General features: G+C 44.8%; 1 protein-coding gene across 2 annotated transcripts in view; it reads left to right on the top strand.

Moving 5' to 3' along the window:
- Window positions 1–18,287, top strand: part of LOC132911484 (transmembrane protein 132E) — a 79,139-nt gene that overhangs the window by 53,034 nt on the left and 7,818 nt on the right. For both annotated transcript variants that reach the window (XM_060968138.1, XM_060968139.1), the window contains exons 3-7: window positions 6,298–6,441; window positions 11,865–12,120; window positions 16,334–16,477; window positions 16,548–17,381; window positions 17,687–18,125. In XM_060968138.1, coding sequence (XP_060824121.1) covers window positions 6,298–6,441; window positions 11,865–12,120; window positions 16,334–16,477; window positions 16,548–17,381; window positions 17,687–18,125 — 1,817 coding nt within the window. The remainder of the gene's footprint in view (window positions 1–6,297; window positions 6,442–11,864; window positions 12,121–16,333; window positions 16,478–16,547; window positions 17,382–17,686; window positions 18,126–18,287) is intronic.

Here is an 18,287-nt window from a genome sequence, read left to right as displayed (position 1 = left end):
ATTGTACACGCGAAACGATGCTTCTTAAGCCGGATTCGCGTGCATGCATGTTCAGGAAAGTCTAGATTTTCAAGAGCTGTGCTTTCGTGGAAATCCATCGCTTAGATCGAATCAATTTCCCGCAGGCAATTTTTTCGTTTTCAATCTCTCTCTCTCTTTTTGTCTCTCTAAAAGGTTTCTAAAAGAAAACCCCGGGCGTATTAAAATGAAACGCGTTTCGATCGATATGCGAGAATAGAAATTAGATCGTATGGAGGAATAGCTTGGTGCGAAATTAGTTTCAGCAAGACGATTCGCGCTCTGGTTGGGATTAAGCCTATCCCTTTAACGAGAAATCAAGAGCGCTATCTTCACCCGCTTAGAAATTCGATTACGGAAGAAGTTTGCACACGCGTCCTTATCTCGCGTGATAAAAGAATTTGTGCTCGTGTCCTCGAGTCTTATCTGAAAAACGTCGATTTATTTTATGTACCGTGGCCTCGACACTTTCTCGAGGAATCCTGCTTTTATTTTCACGATATCGGCTTCCAACGTCAGCCAGGAATTTTATATAATCGGCGCCCGCTTGCGGCTACACGTTTACAGCTGTTGCGACCGCGATATTGGCCAAATCCCGTGGTTCTCTCGAAAATATCGTGTACGTGCAACGAAACCGTATCCAACTGGGCGTTTCTCGGTTTCGATCATAATTATCGGCCGAATTATCGGTGACACGTTGATGCTTAATCGAGCGAACGTTCCTCGCGATGTACCGGTTGCGCAATCGGCCGGGACGTCGCGTCGTTTCGTTACGGGATCGATCGCCAGCCGTACCAGTCATTGAATAAATTGTGGCCGTTGCCCGACACCGGTCGTTCGTCAACGCGATCCGGCAAGCTTCCCTCGCCTGTCGAGATCGTCCCGATACCAGCCGTTTTGCACGTCGCCGATTTGTATGTAAATGCCAGTCGATGGCCCCGCGGAAATAACTTGATTCGGACTTGTAATTGCATGGACGAAACGCTTGCTGTCATTCCGCGTCCCGAACAGGGGGTTGGTTTCGCGTCGAGGGCAAACTAAGCTTCACCACTGTTCCCTTTTTGCGTGGACGTTCCTTTTCAAAAGCCGGCCAATTCTCGTTCTCTCCCTACCGGGGACTAGCGCGTTTACCCTTCTCTTGTCAGGGACGACTAGCCTTTTCTCTCGCGCGTGAATATCGCGACTAACCTGCCGCAACCTTTCGTAACCCTAATTTCCAGCCGACACGAGGTTAACTTAATTAACTCGGAGGGTTCGTTTGCTTCGAATAATCGACCTCGACCAGGTGTAATTCGATTTGAAAAAAGACGAGCTGCTGTTCTCGTTCCCCTTGGCCAAGCTGAAAACTCCCTATCGATCTCCGCAGCGTTGATGTACGCTAGTACGAGAACGGGGCCGAAGCGGAAGACTTATCTACTCGGTCGGCAGGCACACAAATCGAATCTACCGCTTGTTTTGCATCGTCTATCGAATTAACGAGCGCTTTGTCCCTTGACCGGAATCGTAGCGCCGCTAGATTCTATTTTGTATCGGAGAGACGGTCTCTCGATAATTCACACTCGCGATTGTCCACGTCGTGCACACCGGTCGCACGTATCGATTTCGCTGCGCCTCGGACGTTGCAAACGGTTGCGTTTTCCACCGCGTATATCGAAACTATAAAGGTAACGTGGGAACATTAGAGCACCGTAGGAAAAATGATTCGTTCCAATTACAGTTCTGCTCGCGTGCTACAAAAAAAAAAAAAAAGAAAAAAAACAAGGATATTACCTGACCCCAAAGCGGAGAACAACGACGTAGAACAAACGTTGAAAATGTAGCTGCGCATTTTCACCCGTCGGAGAAATAACAAAACGAGAAACACGCGACCACGTAAAATTCCCTTCGTTGCGTTTCGTCGAACTCGCAAAAATTCCCTATCTCTGGCGTCCCTGTTTCCACGGGGATAATGTTTTTGAATTTCTTTTTCTGCCTATGGGATACCTCGAGGGTGAGGATTTCAACAGAAAACCATACGTATCTACGCAAGATGATTCGCATAAGTTACAGCGCTACCGACGTTGCGGCGATGCTACGTACGTAAACAAGTGGAAGGTATTCGATCAAATTTTGTCGTATCGCCATTGAACATGGAACGTATGGAACGTAGAAGCTGATAAAAATAACATTCCTTTTGAAAATAACAATATCTATCGATATTTCTCGCAGTCACTGTAACAGTGAAGACGCGCGATCTGCCGATATCGTTCCATCTTCTATCTAATCAAAATCACCAAAGAGGTAGAATATATACGTTTAGGTGTAAAGTCAAATAAAAGCAGAGTTTTAGTTTGAAATTGTTAAACTTGCTCGTAAGAATCGAACAATGTGACTTATCAGATTTTCCTGCTGTAGCCTTCGGGCTAAGAAAAACTCACGGCGCCAATCGAGTTCTCGTTTCTCGCGCGGTGAACGAAGCCTCCGCAAACGAACCGCGAACAACGCGAGCCGCTATTCCATTGGAGGCGCGAAGGCGAATCGGTCGGGAAGAGAGGAGTGCATTGATATTTATCCGACGTGGCGTCGGATAGACGGCAGCTATCCTCGCGCATCGTAACTTCCCCGTAACACCGACCTCGTGACCCGGTCACGTAACTGGAGCGTGAATTCTCGGGAGCGAAGACTCGGCTAGAACGTAGCCAAGCCGGCGTCGCGACGCCAGGCAAATGTCCTTTCGAGTGGCCGCGAACGACGAGCTTTTTTCCGTTTCGTGACGGAGCTACCGATCGAGTCGTCTCGACATTTGCCACGTTCGATATCGCCCTCCTGCCTTACCTTCCTCTTCTTTTTCCTAACTTCGTTTACGGATACTCGCCTGTAAATGTTTAAACGCGTCGTTCCGTCGCCACACGAACTGGAAATTAACTTACTTATTCATTTACGAGTAGTAATCCTTTTAGGTTGATGTACGTACGGATGTAGGTATGCGTATAAATAGCGTAAAAAGATACGGTATACGGCATATGCGAATCCTCGTAACTCTAAACGCTGTGGTGTATAAGTCGCTTTACGAGTCGAAATATTAAGACGCTTTGTGCCAAATTATTTGTCATGAATTTAGATGCGTTATTCTACCAGCAGAACTCGAGTTTGCAAGAAGTTCCAGCTCTGTAAGTGTATCATCTGCAACTTGGAGGTAATATGCAACTCGAGATATACGCATATCTATACAATGAAATCGTTACAATGAAATATCGTATCACAAATAACAACCGTCATGCTTCTGATATGCTCCAAGACCTATTAATGAATCTTGAACGCAGAACCGCTTACACCGATAATGTGATTCATAAGAGAAGTTTGATAAAAAAGGAACAATTGGCTTTTAGATCACAAGTATCTTCTGCGAACGATAACACAAAGCGTACGAGATTATAGTTATAAGATATTGTACAATTTTTTGTTCCTCGGCTCATTATATTACGTATGTCATATCACTGTACTCGATTAAAAAGCACGTTAGTCGCGACAAAGATTCTCATCTCGATCCTTGTACTTGCACGAAAGAGTACTCTTTCCTTTGATGACCGTGGTCGCGTTTAATTACGGCGCGGATTAATTATTTTTTACGAAGAGGATTAGGTGGAGGGGCACGAGATTCGCGTGTAACACGTCGCTCTTCTAATTAAAACGCATTAGTGGGCCGGCTCGCTGCCACTGCCATTAATCCGCATAAACCATTTTCGGGACGTTTTAATTACGCCCGCTGTCGACGCAGTGCGTAGATTTCTCATTATCAACGTCTCGATATTGCGTCTCGTAACGCGTGAGCCAGTCTCCTCGGAGCCGATCGTTTAAAATTGCAATCTTGGCCAGCAAACTGCGACACGACGACCGCCGTGCCGAATGAACGATCTCCACATTTCTGCGGCTCTGCTGAACACGAGGGTCTTTCACCACGCGCTTTATTGCCAGCAATCGTGAAACGCTACGCTATATCGCTTTCGAAAAGCACGCGAGAGAAACGTAGCCCCGCTCTCTTTCGCAATGCGAATTCCTTTGATTAATTTTTATCGAATCCTCTCATCCATCCGAATATCTCTGTATTATTGATATTCGCTAGCGTCACGTTCCATATATCTTTGTTATCGCGTCGTGCCTCGCGCTTTCGCACAGGATGACCCTCGACCCGTAATCGAATCGGACAGAGCGAAAAATATTTTTCAAATATACAAACAGCAACAGCCGGTCAGAGGTTTTTGCAGCGGAGGTGTTACCGTGAACCACTCGCGTTCGAGAGGCACGTCGAGTGGATGATCGACGTCGCGCGCGATCGCTCCCGGGGAGTAAAACGCGATATATAATAGGTCTCCGTTCCGAGGCAAACGATTTGTCTAAACGGAACCCGCACCCGTGAATAGCCACCTTCGCCGACCATATTTCATCGTGCCCGAGAAAATTCAATTTCCAATCTGGTACTTTGTAATCGCTTGGGATAAGCGACGCCGCGGAAACGAACGAGGAGGATTCCACCCGTCTTTCCATTTACGTGCCGTACTAGATAAATTTTTTTTGTCGCGAAATATCACTATGGGAATACCGGCTGACACGAGAGAGAGAGAGAGACACGAAACCTTGCACGAAATTGATTCGTACGAGAAACTCTGCTCGATAAACGATGTATGCGAGACGGTCGATAATTTATGGTACGTATGGAACAGAGAGATTCGATGACTCTATGATGGAACAAGATCGAAAGTTTGTTAAGTATAAGCGAATTTACTTAATTTTCGATTAGACACAAGTACCGTGGCGAAATTTCGCTATTCTTTCCCTTTTATTTCCAGACATAGAATCTTTGCGTTGGCATCCGGTTGAAGGTACAGACATCGATTATGTATTTTTAGACTATAATATATTACGTCGATGCGACGCGCATTCACAGAGAGTTTCGCGGTTCATTGAACGCTGCACCGAGTTCAATTCAGATTTGACCCTAAGGATTCTAGTAATGACATATATATGAGGTCGTATAACAAGCATTAGGTTGTCCCAGAAGTTTCCTTCGTTTTATAAAGAAACGACAGATCCTTGGCGTTTTTTGTTTGATATTATTCCATTGAATTATGTATGATCCATTTTGTATTCCAATAGAACAAATTATATTGTTTCCTTGTAAAACGAAAGAAACTTTTGGGACTAATATACATCGTTCACTGAATATCCCATATATCAGATAGTAACGATCTTGAACGTTTCTTCGAACAAATACAAACGAACTTATTACATAATCTGATATATAGATGAAGTTTTCTAGGAAGAAAGTGATCTTGATATCAAGTGATTAATTGTTCGGAGATATAAATTCGTACGATAAAGATCAGTAGAGCGCTGACTAAGATGATTTAAATTGTGCAAATGGACCAGGGTCGTCGTTAAATTAGCTTGTAACGGTGATTAGTTATCTAACATCTTGTTTGTAGAGATTATACTCCTATAATTTAGCGGAAGAGTAGAAATCACTCTATATGGACGAAAACTTGGATCGTTTGGCAAACATAGAGAGTCAAAGCTGCGACAGCTTTTGCGTTATTCCATGGCAAACGAGAACGTTGTTGAAACGACGGCCAAACTCAGGGTTGAAAGTGTGCCGTGTGTTCAGGCCAGCAGTTAGACGCGATCGAACGGAAATCCGATACGTACGCACCAAGAAGGTGACGCTTCGTTTGCAGTCACCTAGGATAATTGAAAGGACCGAAGGGCTGGAAAAGTTGACGATGTGTGCCCGGTCGGTCGCATTATTCCAAGGAGTTGAGCCGATAATTGCCGGGCTGTGCATCGATCGCGAGCGCAGCGTGCCTATGGTTATTGGAAAAAGTAGCGCCACGAGAATTATTTCACCCTTGAACTCGTCCGAAGTACCGTATTTTCCGCGTTCCGACGTTTCCTTTTTCCTTCGCCTTCCGTCGTCTATTTTTCCCTCTCTCTTGCCTTCCTACAGTTTCCATGCTGATTTTTTAATTGCCTCTTCTCTCCTTTTTCCTCGCGGTTTCGGCAGAACGACCGGGAAACGAGCTCGTTTACTCTGTCGTTTTTCCGTTTACATGACATTTTCAACCGACTGTTTGGCCACGTCACGAATTTCGATGGAATTTCCCTCCGACCAATCGGATTTCCTCGTGCTTTCTGAATAATGTATTCTCTTTGATTCTCGAACAGACGGCGCAAAGTAAACGAAATTATTCGCCGTTTAATATCGTTTAATATCACGGTTGATAAAGATTTTGACGAATGTTACAGGGCCAGGGTGAAATCTGGCGTAAAAATCTTGGACGCCTCGTCCAGTAATCCCGACTGGATCGTCGACAGCAAGATCAACGCGAAGAACACGATCGCCACGTTCACTGCCAGGCGAAAGGAGAATGCATCGCGATTACCAAGCGCGTAAGTACGTCGCTATTTTTGCGCCAGTGCTTTTCGTTATGTTCATTCGTTGTATTCTGTCACGAAGATGAGACGACCGATTTACGATGACCGGGGAAAGTATATTCGAACGTAAAAGTTTTCTACGATCGAATACCTTCGTAAACTGCTGTAAGGGCTAGGTGAGAAATGAAAATTAATCGAGAGACACGTGTACTTTCATTTTATTACGGAAATATTCCAAGAAGAGAAATACCGTAGAAGTGTACAAGCGCTATCGATGTACGAATCAAAATGACGCGCACATTAATAAAACATTTACGAACGATATTAAGAACGATAATACGACGAACTTTATCTACATATGCCTATCTAAACAATTGTTACGTCGTAAAATCTACTGAACAATATGCAATAAACGGAATATCGCTATCTACGACGTTCCTTTTCCTCGTAAACGTAATGACATTCGCTGTCTACGTGTCTCTTCTCTGATTCTTCTTCCTTTTCTCCGTGTCTCCAAAGATGTGCGAAAATCGGCTTCTACGTTGAAGGAACCTCTACATGGATTCTTAGAGAGGTTCAGCAAGTTGTAAAGACTACGGTTTGTTCTTCTCCTCGGAAGAGGATTTGCTCACCGTATCATTGTCCTGTCCATCAACTTCCCTCTTGTATTTCCTAGTGCTCCCGCTATCGTCATCGTCGTTGTCGTCGTTGTCGTCGTCCTTCTTCGATTTCTTGTTCTTCTTGCAATCATCATCGTCACTATCGTTGCTGTCGTCACTGTCGTCGCAGTTCTTCCTCCTCGACTTTTTCTTCTTCTTGCAATCATCGTCGTCACTATCGTTGCTGTCGTCACTGTCGTCGCAGTTCTTCCTCCTTGACTTTTTCTTCTTCTTGCAATCATCGTCGTCACTATCGTTGCTGTCGTCACTGTCGTCGCAGTTCTTCCTCCTCGACTTTTTCTTCTTCTTGCAATCATCGTCGTTACTATCGTCGCTATCGTCGCAGTCGTATTTCTTTCTCGACTTCTTCTTATCGTCTTCGCTGTCGCTGGAAGAGCTGCTGCTACTGCTGCTACTGCTGCTGCTGCTACTGCTGCTGCTACTATCGTCGTCGTCGTCGTTTTTCTTCTTGGCCGATCGTTCCAGCCTTACAGAAACTCCTTTTTCTCCCTCGATCAACATCTCAGCCACGTCGATCGCTTCTCTCTTGGCCTTTCCGTTCACGTTCCTGGTTTTCTCCTCGTCGCTGCTGCTGCCGCTGGATTCTTGGCTGGACGAGTCCGTAGATGGCTTTACGGTGGCTGTATTTCCCTCTGGCCCAAGCGGCCCCTGTTCGGCCAGTGGATATGCTTCGATGTAGATCATCGAGGCCACCACAGCGGACAGAGCGACGATTATTAATGCACTGGAACGCATGTCGTACTCGCGAAGATAATTCACCGGCTGAATCCGTGATATCGAACTTGGCGGCTCGTCTGCTCGCGGTCTTATATAGCGGCACTAACGGACGCCTGATAAGCTCGAGATAGAAAGAAGAAGCGACGTATCGGAAGAGCAGTGGTACTCATGGGAAGCTGATAGATCACTGGACCGGCCGAGATTAATCCGTTATTGGATTATTTCAGTATCGCGATACAGCTGCGACCCAATATTTCTCGCAAACGTAATTCCAAGTCGTAGTAAATTTGATCGCTTCTCCAGACAGTCGTTCGCCTTTGTTTTTCTCATTTCTGCACGTACACACGTTCGCGTTATTTCGCGAGTAACAAGCTTTTTGAAAACTTACGTAACATATCTTTTTATACGCTTCGGTATTTTTATACGTGTTGCGTTAACCTCTTGCACATGGAACTTTATTCCGTGTATGAATTAAACAAATACGAACTATAAAAAAACTCACGTATCGACATCGTGCGGAAGCTATCTTTGCTCTCGTATCGTCGAACAAACGTATCGCGACGCGTCCAACATCTTCGCATTCCAAACGAAAAATTGCTCGCACGCGCAAAACTAAAAATGTAGCAGCTGTTTTAGGAGATAATTTTCTCTACAAAATATGTCAAATCAAACGTATCGATGTGGCAGCGTAGACGTCTTTGCTGTCGTATCCGAACACTTTCTCGAACGCACGAAATTATACAGATACCTGTTAGAAGCTGTTGAAAAAGCTAACGCATCGATACGTATCGATGGAAAAGTCATCATTGCTCCTCGCGTTTCAAACTATTTCTCCATAGCGCGAAACGAACCTACCAGGATCTGTTCGAGGAGGTTAATCTCGTAAGGTAATAGGATTTGGAAATATGCAAATGACACCATAAAGGAACGGTGAAAAGGCAAGAGAACGAGGTGAGACCGTGTTTGGCGAGAGTCGGAGAAAGATGTTATCGCAGTCAAGAAACGTTCGTTTCAGCGTAGTCCGGGCAAAAAGTAAAAGTAGTGAGTATCACTGTATATTAGATGATGTTATCGCATCTAACCCTGGGATGCTCCGATTTAATTTCCTCCCCCTCTCCCCTGTACTGCTTCTACGTATTCGCCGTTTCATTGGAATCAGCAGTTTAGTACTATGGTATTGGATCATCGGTCGTGAAAACGCTAAACACGCAACACCGAGACCTATGCTCTCGATAAAACGTATATAGAAACCTTGGTATCGTTACCAGGAATCAAACTCCATCTCGATTCTTCTTTCTTTCGTGTATCAGCTTCTCTGCTAATTTTCTTCCATTGCATTTCATTTTCAAATCCAATCGTTTTCGCGTTGTTCTCGTCTTCCACCGTTCTAAATCCCATTCTTTCTTCTACGAGACACCGATAAATCTCACAACCTTTAACTCCGTTTGTTTTTGCTTTTCTCTATCGCGACATGCCATCCAGAATTGCTCTCCAATCGAAACAAAACGAAGAAGGAGAAGATGGCAAGATTTTTCTCATAAACGCGAAACCGAATGGGAAGGATCAGGAACTATACTATTCCTTAGAGCAACAATTGAAATAGATAGGTGTACAATGTACAAAAGGTGGAATTTAAAATTTATCAAAGTTTGAAAATATTTACATTTAGCGCGAATATATATTTCACAGAGATTAGGAAAATATTTAAACATTAAATTATTCGCTATATTAATAAACCATGATATTCAGTGGCACTATATTTAACATTCGTTATACGTTTAAAAGTACAGTATACTAATTTCTCGCCGAACATATGTTTAGAATAAATATCTTGCAATTTCCATATACATTTTCAGATTCGTTCCATATTTTACCAACATATCTCGTTGCAGCGCTAATGAAATTTCAAAATGTTTCACATAACGCGTACAATATGGACATAAACGTTCTCTATGGTTTTTCAAATATGTTCGTGAGCCAGTGTAGCTTGCATCAAGCGTAGAAGATTATTTTGCTCGTATTGCGCTCTCGAGTATTGGAATTCTCATCAAGACAGATCTCTTCGTGATTTCGTAGCCCGTAAACTTGGAGGGATCTCAAGATAGACGGTTCTTCTCTTCAATTTGTGAAAACTGATGGGAAGCACGCTTGTTCCGAGTCGTAAATCCTTCGGTAATAACCGTCCGTTCCATGGTGATCCTTGTTCACGGTCAAACGCAGACGGATGGATCGTTAACGCGTGTTCGACGGAATCGTGAAACGCCGCCGACTTTGTAACACAACCGTGTTGCGCCTCGCGTTACGTAACACCAACGACTTGTAACTAGAAATACCCTCGACGCGAGTTACTCGTCTCGCTGATTGTTCGGCGAAATCCTCGTTAGTTCCACGGAGCTTGAGAAATACCGGCTACGAGGACGCTTTAACGTAACAACTTACCCACGTCCGCTTCTCTAGTCAGGACTGTTTCACTGGATGAACTTCCACGTTTTACGCTTGGTTCTTCTTCTGTCTAGTTTTGGCAAGTCTTATTCGTTAGTTACCTCACGGCTGTTTGAGTTTGCTGCTACGTTGAGTCTATCGCACACCCCGCCGGCCATAAGTATCAGGACAACTAACTGGAAAATTTATCTATCGAGAATTCTAACAAATTTTACTTGGTCGTTGCGATTCTAACAAATTTTAGTTTATTTATTTTTTACTTGTCTTTTACATTTATTATTACAAATTAAGTTATTATTATATTATACCCTTTATGCGTCATACGGTGAGGCACATGCGACGAAAAAAATGACAGATTTATATTAAAGTATCCAGAGGATGGATAACAGCAGTGAAAAATATCAATTTATATAAAATATCATCGTGTTTGATGGTTCTCTAAACCTTTGCGCTCCAATGTGCCTTCCGAGGGGACATCGTAAATCTAGCAAACAACTCGGATTTCTCCTCTAAGGGAACACGACGAGATTACTGACGATTATGTAGCAGGAAATTACACGAGCCGAACATTTTTATGAAATATACCTTTCCTCGAAAGTTTCGTTTCACGTTGCACGAAAAAAACAAATATAGAAATGAAATGTATACTCAGATGTACGTAAGAGAATATTAGCTGGCAGTACGAAAGTCTTCGCAGTGATGTCGGTTCTGTGACACAGCGACGATAAAGAGCGTTTCTCTTTCCAGAAATTTTTTCTGTTTCGTGATGTAACATAACTTCTGTGATGTAACGATACTTCGCTGTCGCAGAAACACGCACGAGCTGATTATTGTAGCATTATAAGAAGAACACTTGCGAAGCTGAGGGCAGACCGTATCGAACAATCGAACCACGCGTATCGGATGCAATTTTTCTCACTCGTTTATTTAGTTTGTAAAACAGTGGAAAAATGAAAACAAGTGAGAGTTCGGATATAAGCAGCGGTGGGTTTGATTTAAACGTTTATGCGGATATTGCAAAAACTGTGTCACGAGAAAGCAAGTAATTGACGCGGGGAAAAACTACAGTAGCGATAATGACAATGTTCCATTCGAAAGAAACCGAGTGAATATAATTTTGGTTTTCGTTATTTTGTAAGAAGGGTGTGTGTGTCCGTGTTGCTGATAGACGATCAGATGGAATGCAAAGGGGTAGATTAGTGAGCAACGTTTAAAGAAAACACCATCGTGTAATATCCCAGATGCGATAGACAAGTCTAAAAATAGAATTCTAGAATATCAAGGGAATCGCCAAGGTGACTAAACAAAATCATTGACCGACAGACGAACTTCAAAGGAAAGTAGATCGGTATCCCGCCTCGCGGCACTTTCGTGAAAAACTCTATCTACTATAGCTGCGTCAAAGAAATCGGTTCTGTAAATAGTTCACCCCTTCTCCAAATACGCCCGACACTCCGTGGACGTTCGCGTTACGCGAGGAATTGGGGCGTTTCGGATATAAACGGCTGGCGATGAATCTGACTGGCATCGAGCGGCTAGAATTACTGTCGGGAAACAATCGGGATCCTGTCACTGGGAACGCATCTTTGTCATTTCCAGATCGGCAGAGGAGATCCTGACGATGCTTCTAGAGGCGAGCGAGGAGGGGGTGGAAGGGAATTGGGATGGTGGTCGAATCGTGTGGAGCGTACGTTACGCTTTCGACAACGGCTCTCAGCTAAATGGGATGGATCAACAGCGACTACAGCAGAGACAGATGCAACACCATCATCATCATCACGCCGAGAGGCGAAAGCTACAGGTTCGCCTCGAAATACAGAAAGACGACATTCAGGCCGTGCTGCCTATATCCAAGGTGAGCTCTCTCTCTCACGTGCGCAAAGTTTGCCTTTCTAGCGTTTTCTTTTCGATAACGTCGAGATAATGAAGATTACTCGACTTTGACCGAGATATGTCTCTACGTATTTTCTGTTCTATGCTAGGTGGGAACGATACAACGTCGTTCTAAATTAAAGATCTAAGAAGACATTTCCATTAACGTACTCTTACTCGGAATCGTAAGTTTCTTTACGAAGATGCAATAGCTACAAAATGTATGTACACGTATTTTTACTTTTCAATCGGGTGTCTCTTTTCCAAGCTCTACGTTTTATGTTCCTCTTTATTTTCTTTTTTTTTTCTAATTACACGAACATAAATTTTAACACGCTTGGACCTAGTTAATCGGCGAATCGTTATCGCAATGAAATTTCAAGATGTTTCTATAGATTTTTACGCTTGTGTTCGAATACTCTCTCGCTGTATTCTTTTGAAAAGTAATACAAAGACAGTTTCAACTTGGCACAACAGTCTCGAAAGGTACTCGGTCACTATGGCTGTCCAATAATCTCTCAAATAACACGTTTCGCCACTCGGAAGTATAAATTTTAATTTTCCCTTGATTTTACGGCCACTCTATATCGTTTCCATCCACGGTAACCTTATATTAGCTGCTTAAGCTGGTCGAGATAAAAACCTTGTCTTCCTCGAGGGGGATGAGACCGTAAGCCGAGGAATCCTGAATCACCGCAATGGTGCGTACATATCCCTGAAGCCTGGTTAGCTACGCCACGAAGATTATTCAGTGTCGCGTGTATTCTCTAACAAAATCTCGACGACGAACCTCGTTGCCGCTTTGTTGTTCGTAAAATTCGATTGGTCGCAAGAACGTTGGATGCTTGTGTTTGCGATCCGATACGCGCGGTCAGAGGTTGGAGAAACGGTGGCGATAAAGAGAACTTCCTGGTGCAATTCCTGTCGGGGGACACCATCGAATACGTGCCCGACGATTTTCATTCCCGCCAACTGTGCTTGGAACGTGCATCCGGAATTCCACGGCGGAAACTACGACGGAATTCCACGAATTCGCGCCGGTTAAGAAATAAAAGAAGCAACCAGATGGAGAGAGAAAAAAGAGGGAGGAGAAAGGGCGAATACTAGTCTCCTACGCGAACCAATATCGCTATTCGTCGAACCGGCACGATTTTTAGACCAGCCAACCCTCGTTTTCTGTCCTTCGACGTATCCGCCGCCATTCTCGAGATCTCTTGAAAAAGAATCCGCTAAGTTGGCCGATAACCGCCGGCAAAAGTGCCGATCGATACGGACCTGTACGTGGCATATGTCCTCGTGATCCGTTCTTTTTTTTCTTCTTTTTTTTTTTGTGAAAACCGAAGCGTTAGAGGGTTGAAAGTACGACTTCGACTACGGAACTTTGCAAGAAATAATAATGTACTTTACTTGTGTAGCGTAGTCTCCTAGCAATTATGGTACAATCAAGGAGAGAGCGATCTGTCGTGAAACACTAAATCAGAAATCTGGAATAACGTAATTTGCGAGAAAATGGAATTTGACAATTTATCGAGCAATGATAATGAAACGTGTTCAAACTCCGTTCCGTTGAAAATGAAAAACGTTATTCTGTATTTTTACCTTTTTTCTCATGTACCTATTCGTCATGTTTTTATTCGTTTCGGCACAGAATTTTGGAGCATAACGATGTTTAACACGTGTGTTTCTTCCATTTTCTGTACCTAACGCGCGCGTTTACACAAATCATCGTAAAAGCATACGTGCTATAGCTACGAAATTGTAGCTGATATAAAAGCAACGGTATAAATGTGCGACTCCGCTGGCGAAGTAAGGTTTCGATGCCGTTGCGAACAATAAGTCGCAAGAAATGACATCAGTCTCGTTACTTTTCTAACACAGCACGTATTTCGCCGGGTGACAAAGAGAACGAAACGACAGTTTCGAAATTTAGTTTCTTGCACCAAGAGAACGTCTCGAAGTTAGTATCTGGGTATGGTCGTGATATAGTCTGAGACTATGTCGTTGATAAACTAATAATGGGACGCGGGTAGATTTCCTCTTGGCAAAAAGGCACCGCCATTAACTCGCAGCTCTGCGGCCAAAAGGTTTAGAGATGTAGTTTTTCCTCGAGATAAAACAGGGCACGTCCGTGTCCTCGACCGGTTTTTATCGTCGGCCTCCTGGTAATACGTCATTCGGAGAAATTTATTCGATTTATTCTCGGTTCTTTGACCGAGATTTTGGAAGCTTAGTGTACCGAGGTTAATTGATTTCGGTGTTAGTTCCTTTAACTCTGGCGCGTTTCAGCATCGATCCGCAACTCGCGAATTAAACGACGTGAAATCGGTCAGCTTCGGAAAGGGGGTAGAAGGCAGGGGGGGCGCTGTGTACACGACAATCAGCAGGAGATTCGTGCACGAGCTGCCTAATTGATTAATTAGTTCGTTAATTCGCTTACATATTCCTTTGAAAGGCTGGCAGAAGGGGCAAGTTGTCGGAAGCTTCTTGATTATCCGTACTCTAATTGCTCGTTGCCTCCGCCAAGCGGAAGGAGGGGAAGTTTTTAATTAAAAGAGACACCCTCGTCGTCTGTTCGCACTCGGCAAAGCTCTCCCGGTCCGGCTTAACTCTATGCAGCATCTATGCCGCGGCTGCTTTTCGCGTAGCTGGCCAAACGCGAATCTCCACGCTCGTTTAATCAACGAAAAGAAAATATTTTGGCGGAAGGCTGACGACGGTACGGCAGCCGGGCCGGGCGTATAAATATTTAGGCCACGAGGATAAGAAATGCAGCCTGGTTATCCAGGAATAGTAGCTCGCTTCGGACGACTCGTGCCCTTTGACGTGTGGTGCGGTACCTTGATAATGCATAACTAAATCTTGTACACGGCCGAACAGCAGAACGGAGCTAAGTAGATCAGAGATTCCTGATAAAGTTTGGTAGTTCGAAGCCGACCAACTACTCGACTTGGTAGAGAAGAGGTTACGCAGAGTTGGCGGAGTTCCTTGGAACTTTGGCTCTCCGTGACCGGATAGCTGCGTTGCGCTCGATGTTTGTTTTAAACGCAGTTCCTGCTTCCACGTGCAGTCACGGATTTCTAAAAGCAGCTTCCCTAACGACGGTTCAATGAGATTTTGACTGGAACAAAAGGGGCGGCTCTGCTGGAATTCGATCGCCCAAATGCTTTTGTTATCGAGACGATCGTTAAAATACCGTAACTGGCACTCTCACCCTATCTCGAACGACCGTAGCAAACTCGCCGATGCGAAGGACGAAAATAAATCCCGTGGGTGTTATCCGGACGAATTTTCCAACGAGAAAATTCTCCCAGGTTAAATGGAGGATTCGTGCAAGCAGGAAAAGCGCCCATACGCTTCCAAGTCTCGATTCGAAGTCGCGTGAATCGAAAGAATATCGATGACCGGAGGGAACACTTTAGAAGAGAAAGTCCGATGAGCCTGTGCTATTCGGAATGCACTCAATGGCAGGTTTTTTGCGCTCGCCTAAGATCGACCTTATCGATGCCAACCAGGGGCGCGGGTTCAAAGATATATATACATATATATATATATATACATACATATATATATGTAGGTGGCATGAGCGCACACGTAGAACCGGAGACAAGCGGGTGTAGGTGGACGGATAGAGAGCCGCTCGGGGTCAGAGATTTAAATTCCCTCGCTGCAATATCCGAGTCGTTTGATGTTCCTTCCAAAGGGCAGACTGTACGGAAGCCAACTTGGAAATGGCTTCTCGTGCACCAGGCTGCTCTCGTCTCTCGTCCTGCCGTCCCCTCTCCCACTGAATGGCCGTTCTAAAGTACACACACCGGCAAGGAATATGATGTACAGCCAACACGTAGAATAACTTCCATAACGATACGACTACACCTCTGTGTACGTGTGCGTGCGTACCTGTGATACAGGCGCGTGTATACATATGAAATGGTCGAGCGACGCTGATGGACTCGTCTAGGCCATCGAGGAGACCCTTTAAAAGCTTTTCCCTCGACTGCAGACCGCGACCATCCGCGAAACTTTTCTGACAGCCCCGCTTGGGAGCAAACAAAAGCTTCCAACGAACAAGGGACGATCGCCGTTCGCTAATACGACCGAGCGACTTTCCTAAATGGAGTTGGAGAACGCTTTAACAAGATCCCCGAGGAGTCATAGAGGCAAAGGCGATGCTTTAATCGAGTTCATTTTCGTCGTAGAACTGGGAGGTGATGAACACCGCGGTGTTGACGGGTCGCCAAGTGTCCCAGGGGATGAAGGTCTTCATCGTAAGCCAGGCCGGAACCGTTGCCGACGTTACGCTGCAATCCTCCTGTCACTCGGAGGACGAGAGTGTGCTTAAGGTACGCGGCTTCCGTTTCCAGCTTTACGAGAAGAATCGTTTCTGACAAGGTGTTACGTGTTGTGTTACAGGTATCATCTTCTTGTAGCAGCGTGTACGTGGACGGCACGGAGATACGTGGCTCCAGCAACGCGTCAGTTCTCGTTAAGTACGGTACATACACAGGGCTGGCTAAATTCACAGTTTGGATGCCGGAATTCCCTCTGGAGATGACCGTGGCGGACACCAGATTAAGTCAGATTAAAGGCTGGAAAGTTCCCGAAGAACACGCTGTAGGGGCGAAAAGCAAGCGTAGTCTGAACTCTACCAATTCACGTTCCAACGAATCCAGCTCGAGAACCAAAAAGAGAAGCGCCGCGGAGTTGGAGGACACTTCGATGGACATCGAAGACGCGGATGTGATTTTGGAAGAAGACGAGCAGGAAGAAAGATTTCGAGGAAGCGATAACGGATGGGATACGATCAATTCTATAGATAGAGGATCTTCCACCAATTGCAGACTACGATTCCAGCAGAGTCCTATCGAAGTACACGCGAGATTCCTGGCTACCGACCACGATTCAGGAAGAGTCTCTTACTTTGTGAATCGTCGTACCTGGCTACGAGTGACAGATCTGGTGAATGGAATGCTTCGAGTTTCTGATCCCAGAATCGCTGACCTCTTACAAGGGAGAATCGTTCAAGGTCGCGGAGTGGGTAGAACGGAGGTGCAGGTTCTTTCGCCGATTACGAGCAAAGTAATCGGCGCGAAGGAAGTGCGAGTGGTTAACGATCGTGTGGCGGTCACCAGGTTGTCAGTTAGAGTGGTGTCTGGGTTACAACTCGCTATTAGTCCGGACACTGCTATAGAAAATGGATATGTCGCGGAGACGTCGGTGACGAGGAAGCTGACTGCTCAGTATCAGGTGAGGTACATGTTTCTCTTGTTAGAGTAAAATATCTATCGAGTAAGAGATCTAGCTGCGAGGAAGAAACGATCGAATTTCAATAAGGAAATTTATTATTTTCCTTGTTAGGGATTTCTATGCAAATACATCTTTTCGTTAACCGTGTTAACGAAACCGGAGATTCGCCATTTCGTTCGCTAAATATTAGAACTAACGTTAATGATTTGATTATTTTTTTGCATTTATTTGAAAACAAACTTTGCCTCGGATATCTGTACGCGGCAGTCGAATTATAATTTTTCTCATGTCTGCATCGAACATAGGAGGGACTGCTGGACATAGACGTGGAATTTTCTGACGGTACGAGAACACCGCTGAGAGAAATCGCTGTGAACGACTACCACTTGTTAGTGGAGAGTCTAGACCCGGAAGTGGTGGCATTCGCTCCGATGGTCGCTTCTCATCATCCTCGAGTGATTGCGGTCGGCGAAGGGAGAGGCGATTTGTTACGAGTCAGTCTTCAATTGGCCGACGCCTGTCGTCTAACCGGCAGGAGGTCTGGAAAAGGATCTCAAAGAGCGACCGCGGCAGCCCTTGCCAGCGCTTCCGCCAACGTTGAGGTGGACTTTGCCTCGAGCGATCTTCCCAATCGACCCGAGTTTGTACAGAATGACGGAGGTGGAACGGTTGGCTCTCATCATCACAGAGAAAGGAAGACCAGCAGGGGAGAGATGGCTCCTGATTTGCACGACATTCTCATCGGTAAATAGATCCAGTTCTCCTTCGTCGCACACTCTCGCACTCTTTTTCTTTTCGATGAATGCCACTGTATATTTTGGTAGCGCTTTACGTCCTTTTACTTCCATCGATTTCTATCTCTGTCGATCTCGAAACTTGGCATAAATCGTTTTATTATTGGTCGTC

Source organism: Bombus pascuorum, chromosome 10 (genome assembly GCF_905332965.1).
Source record: "Bombus pascuorum chromosome 10, iyBomPasc1.1, whole genome shotgun sequence".
In the NCBI taxonomy this organism is placed as follows: Eukaryota; Metazoa; Arthropoda; class Insecta; order Hymenoptera; family Apidae; genus Bombus; species Bombus pascuorum.
The sequence above is the reverse complement of the archived record's forward strand: the minus strand, read 5'-3'. Positions and strand labels throughout refer to the sequence as shown.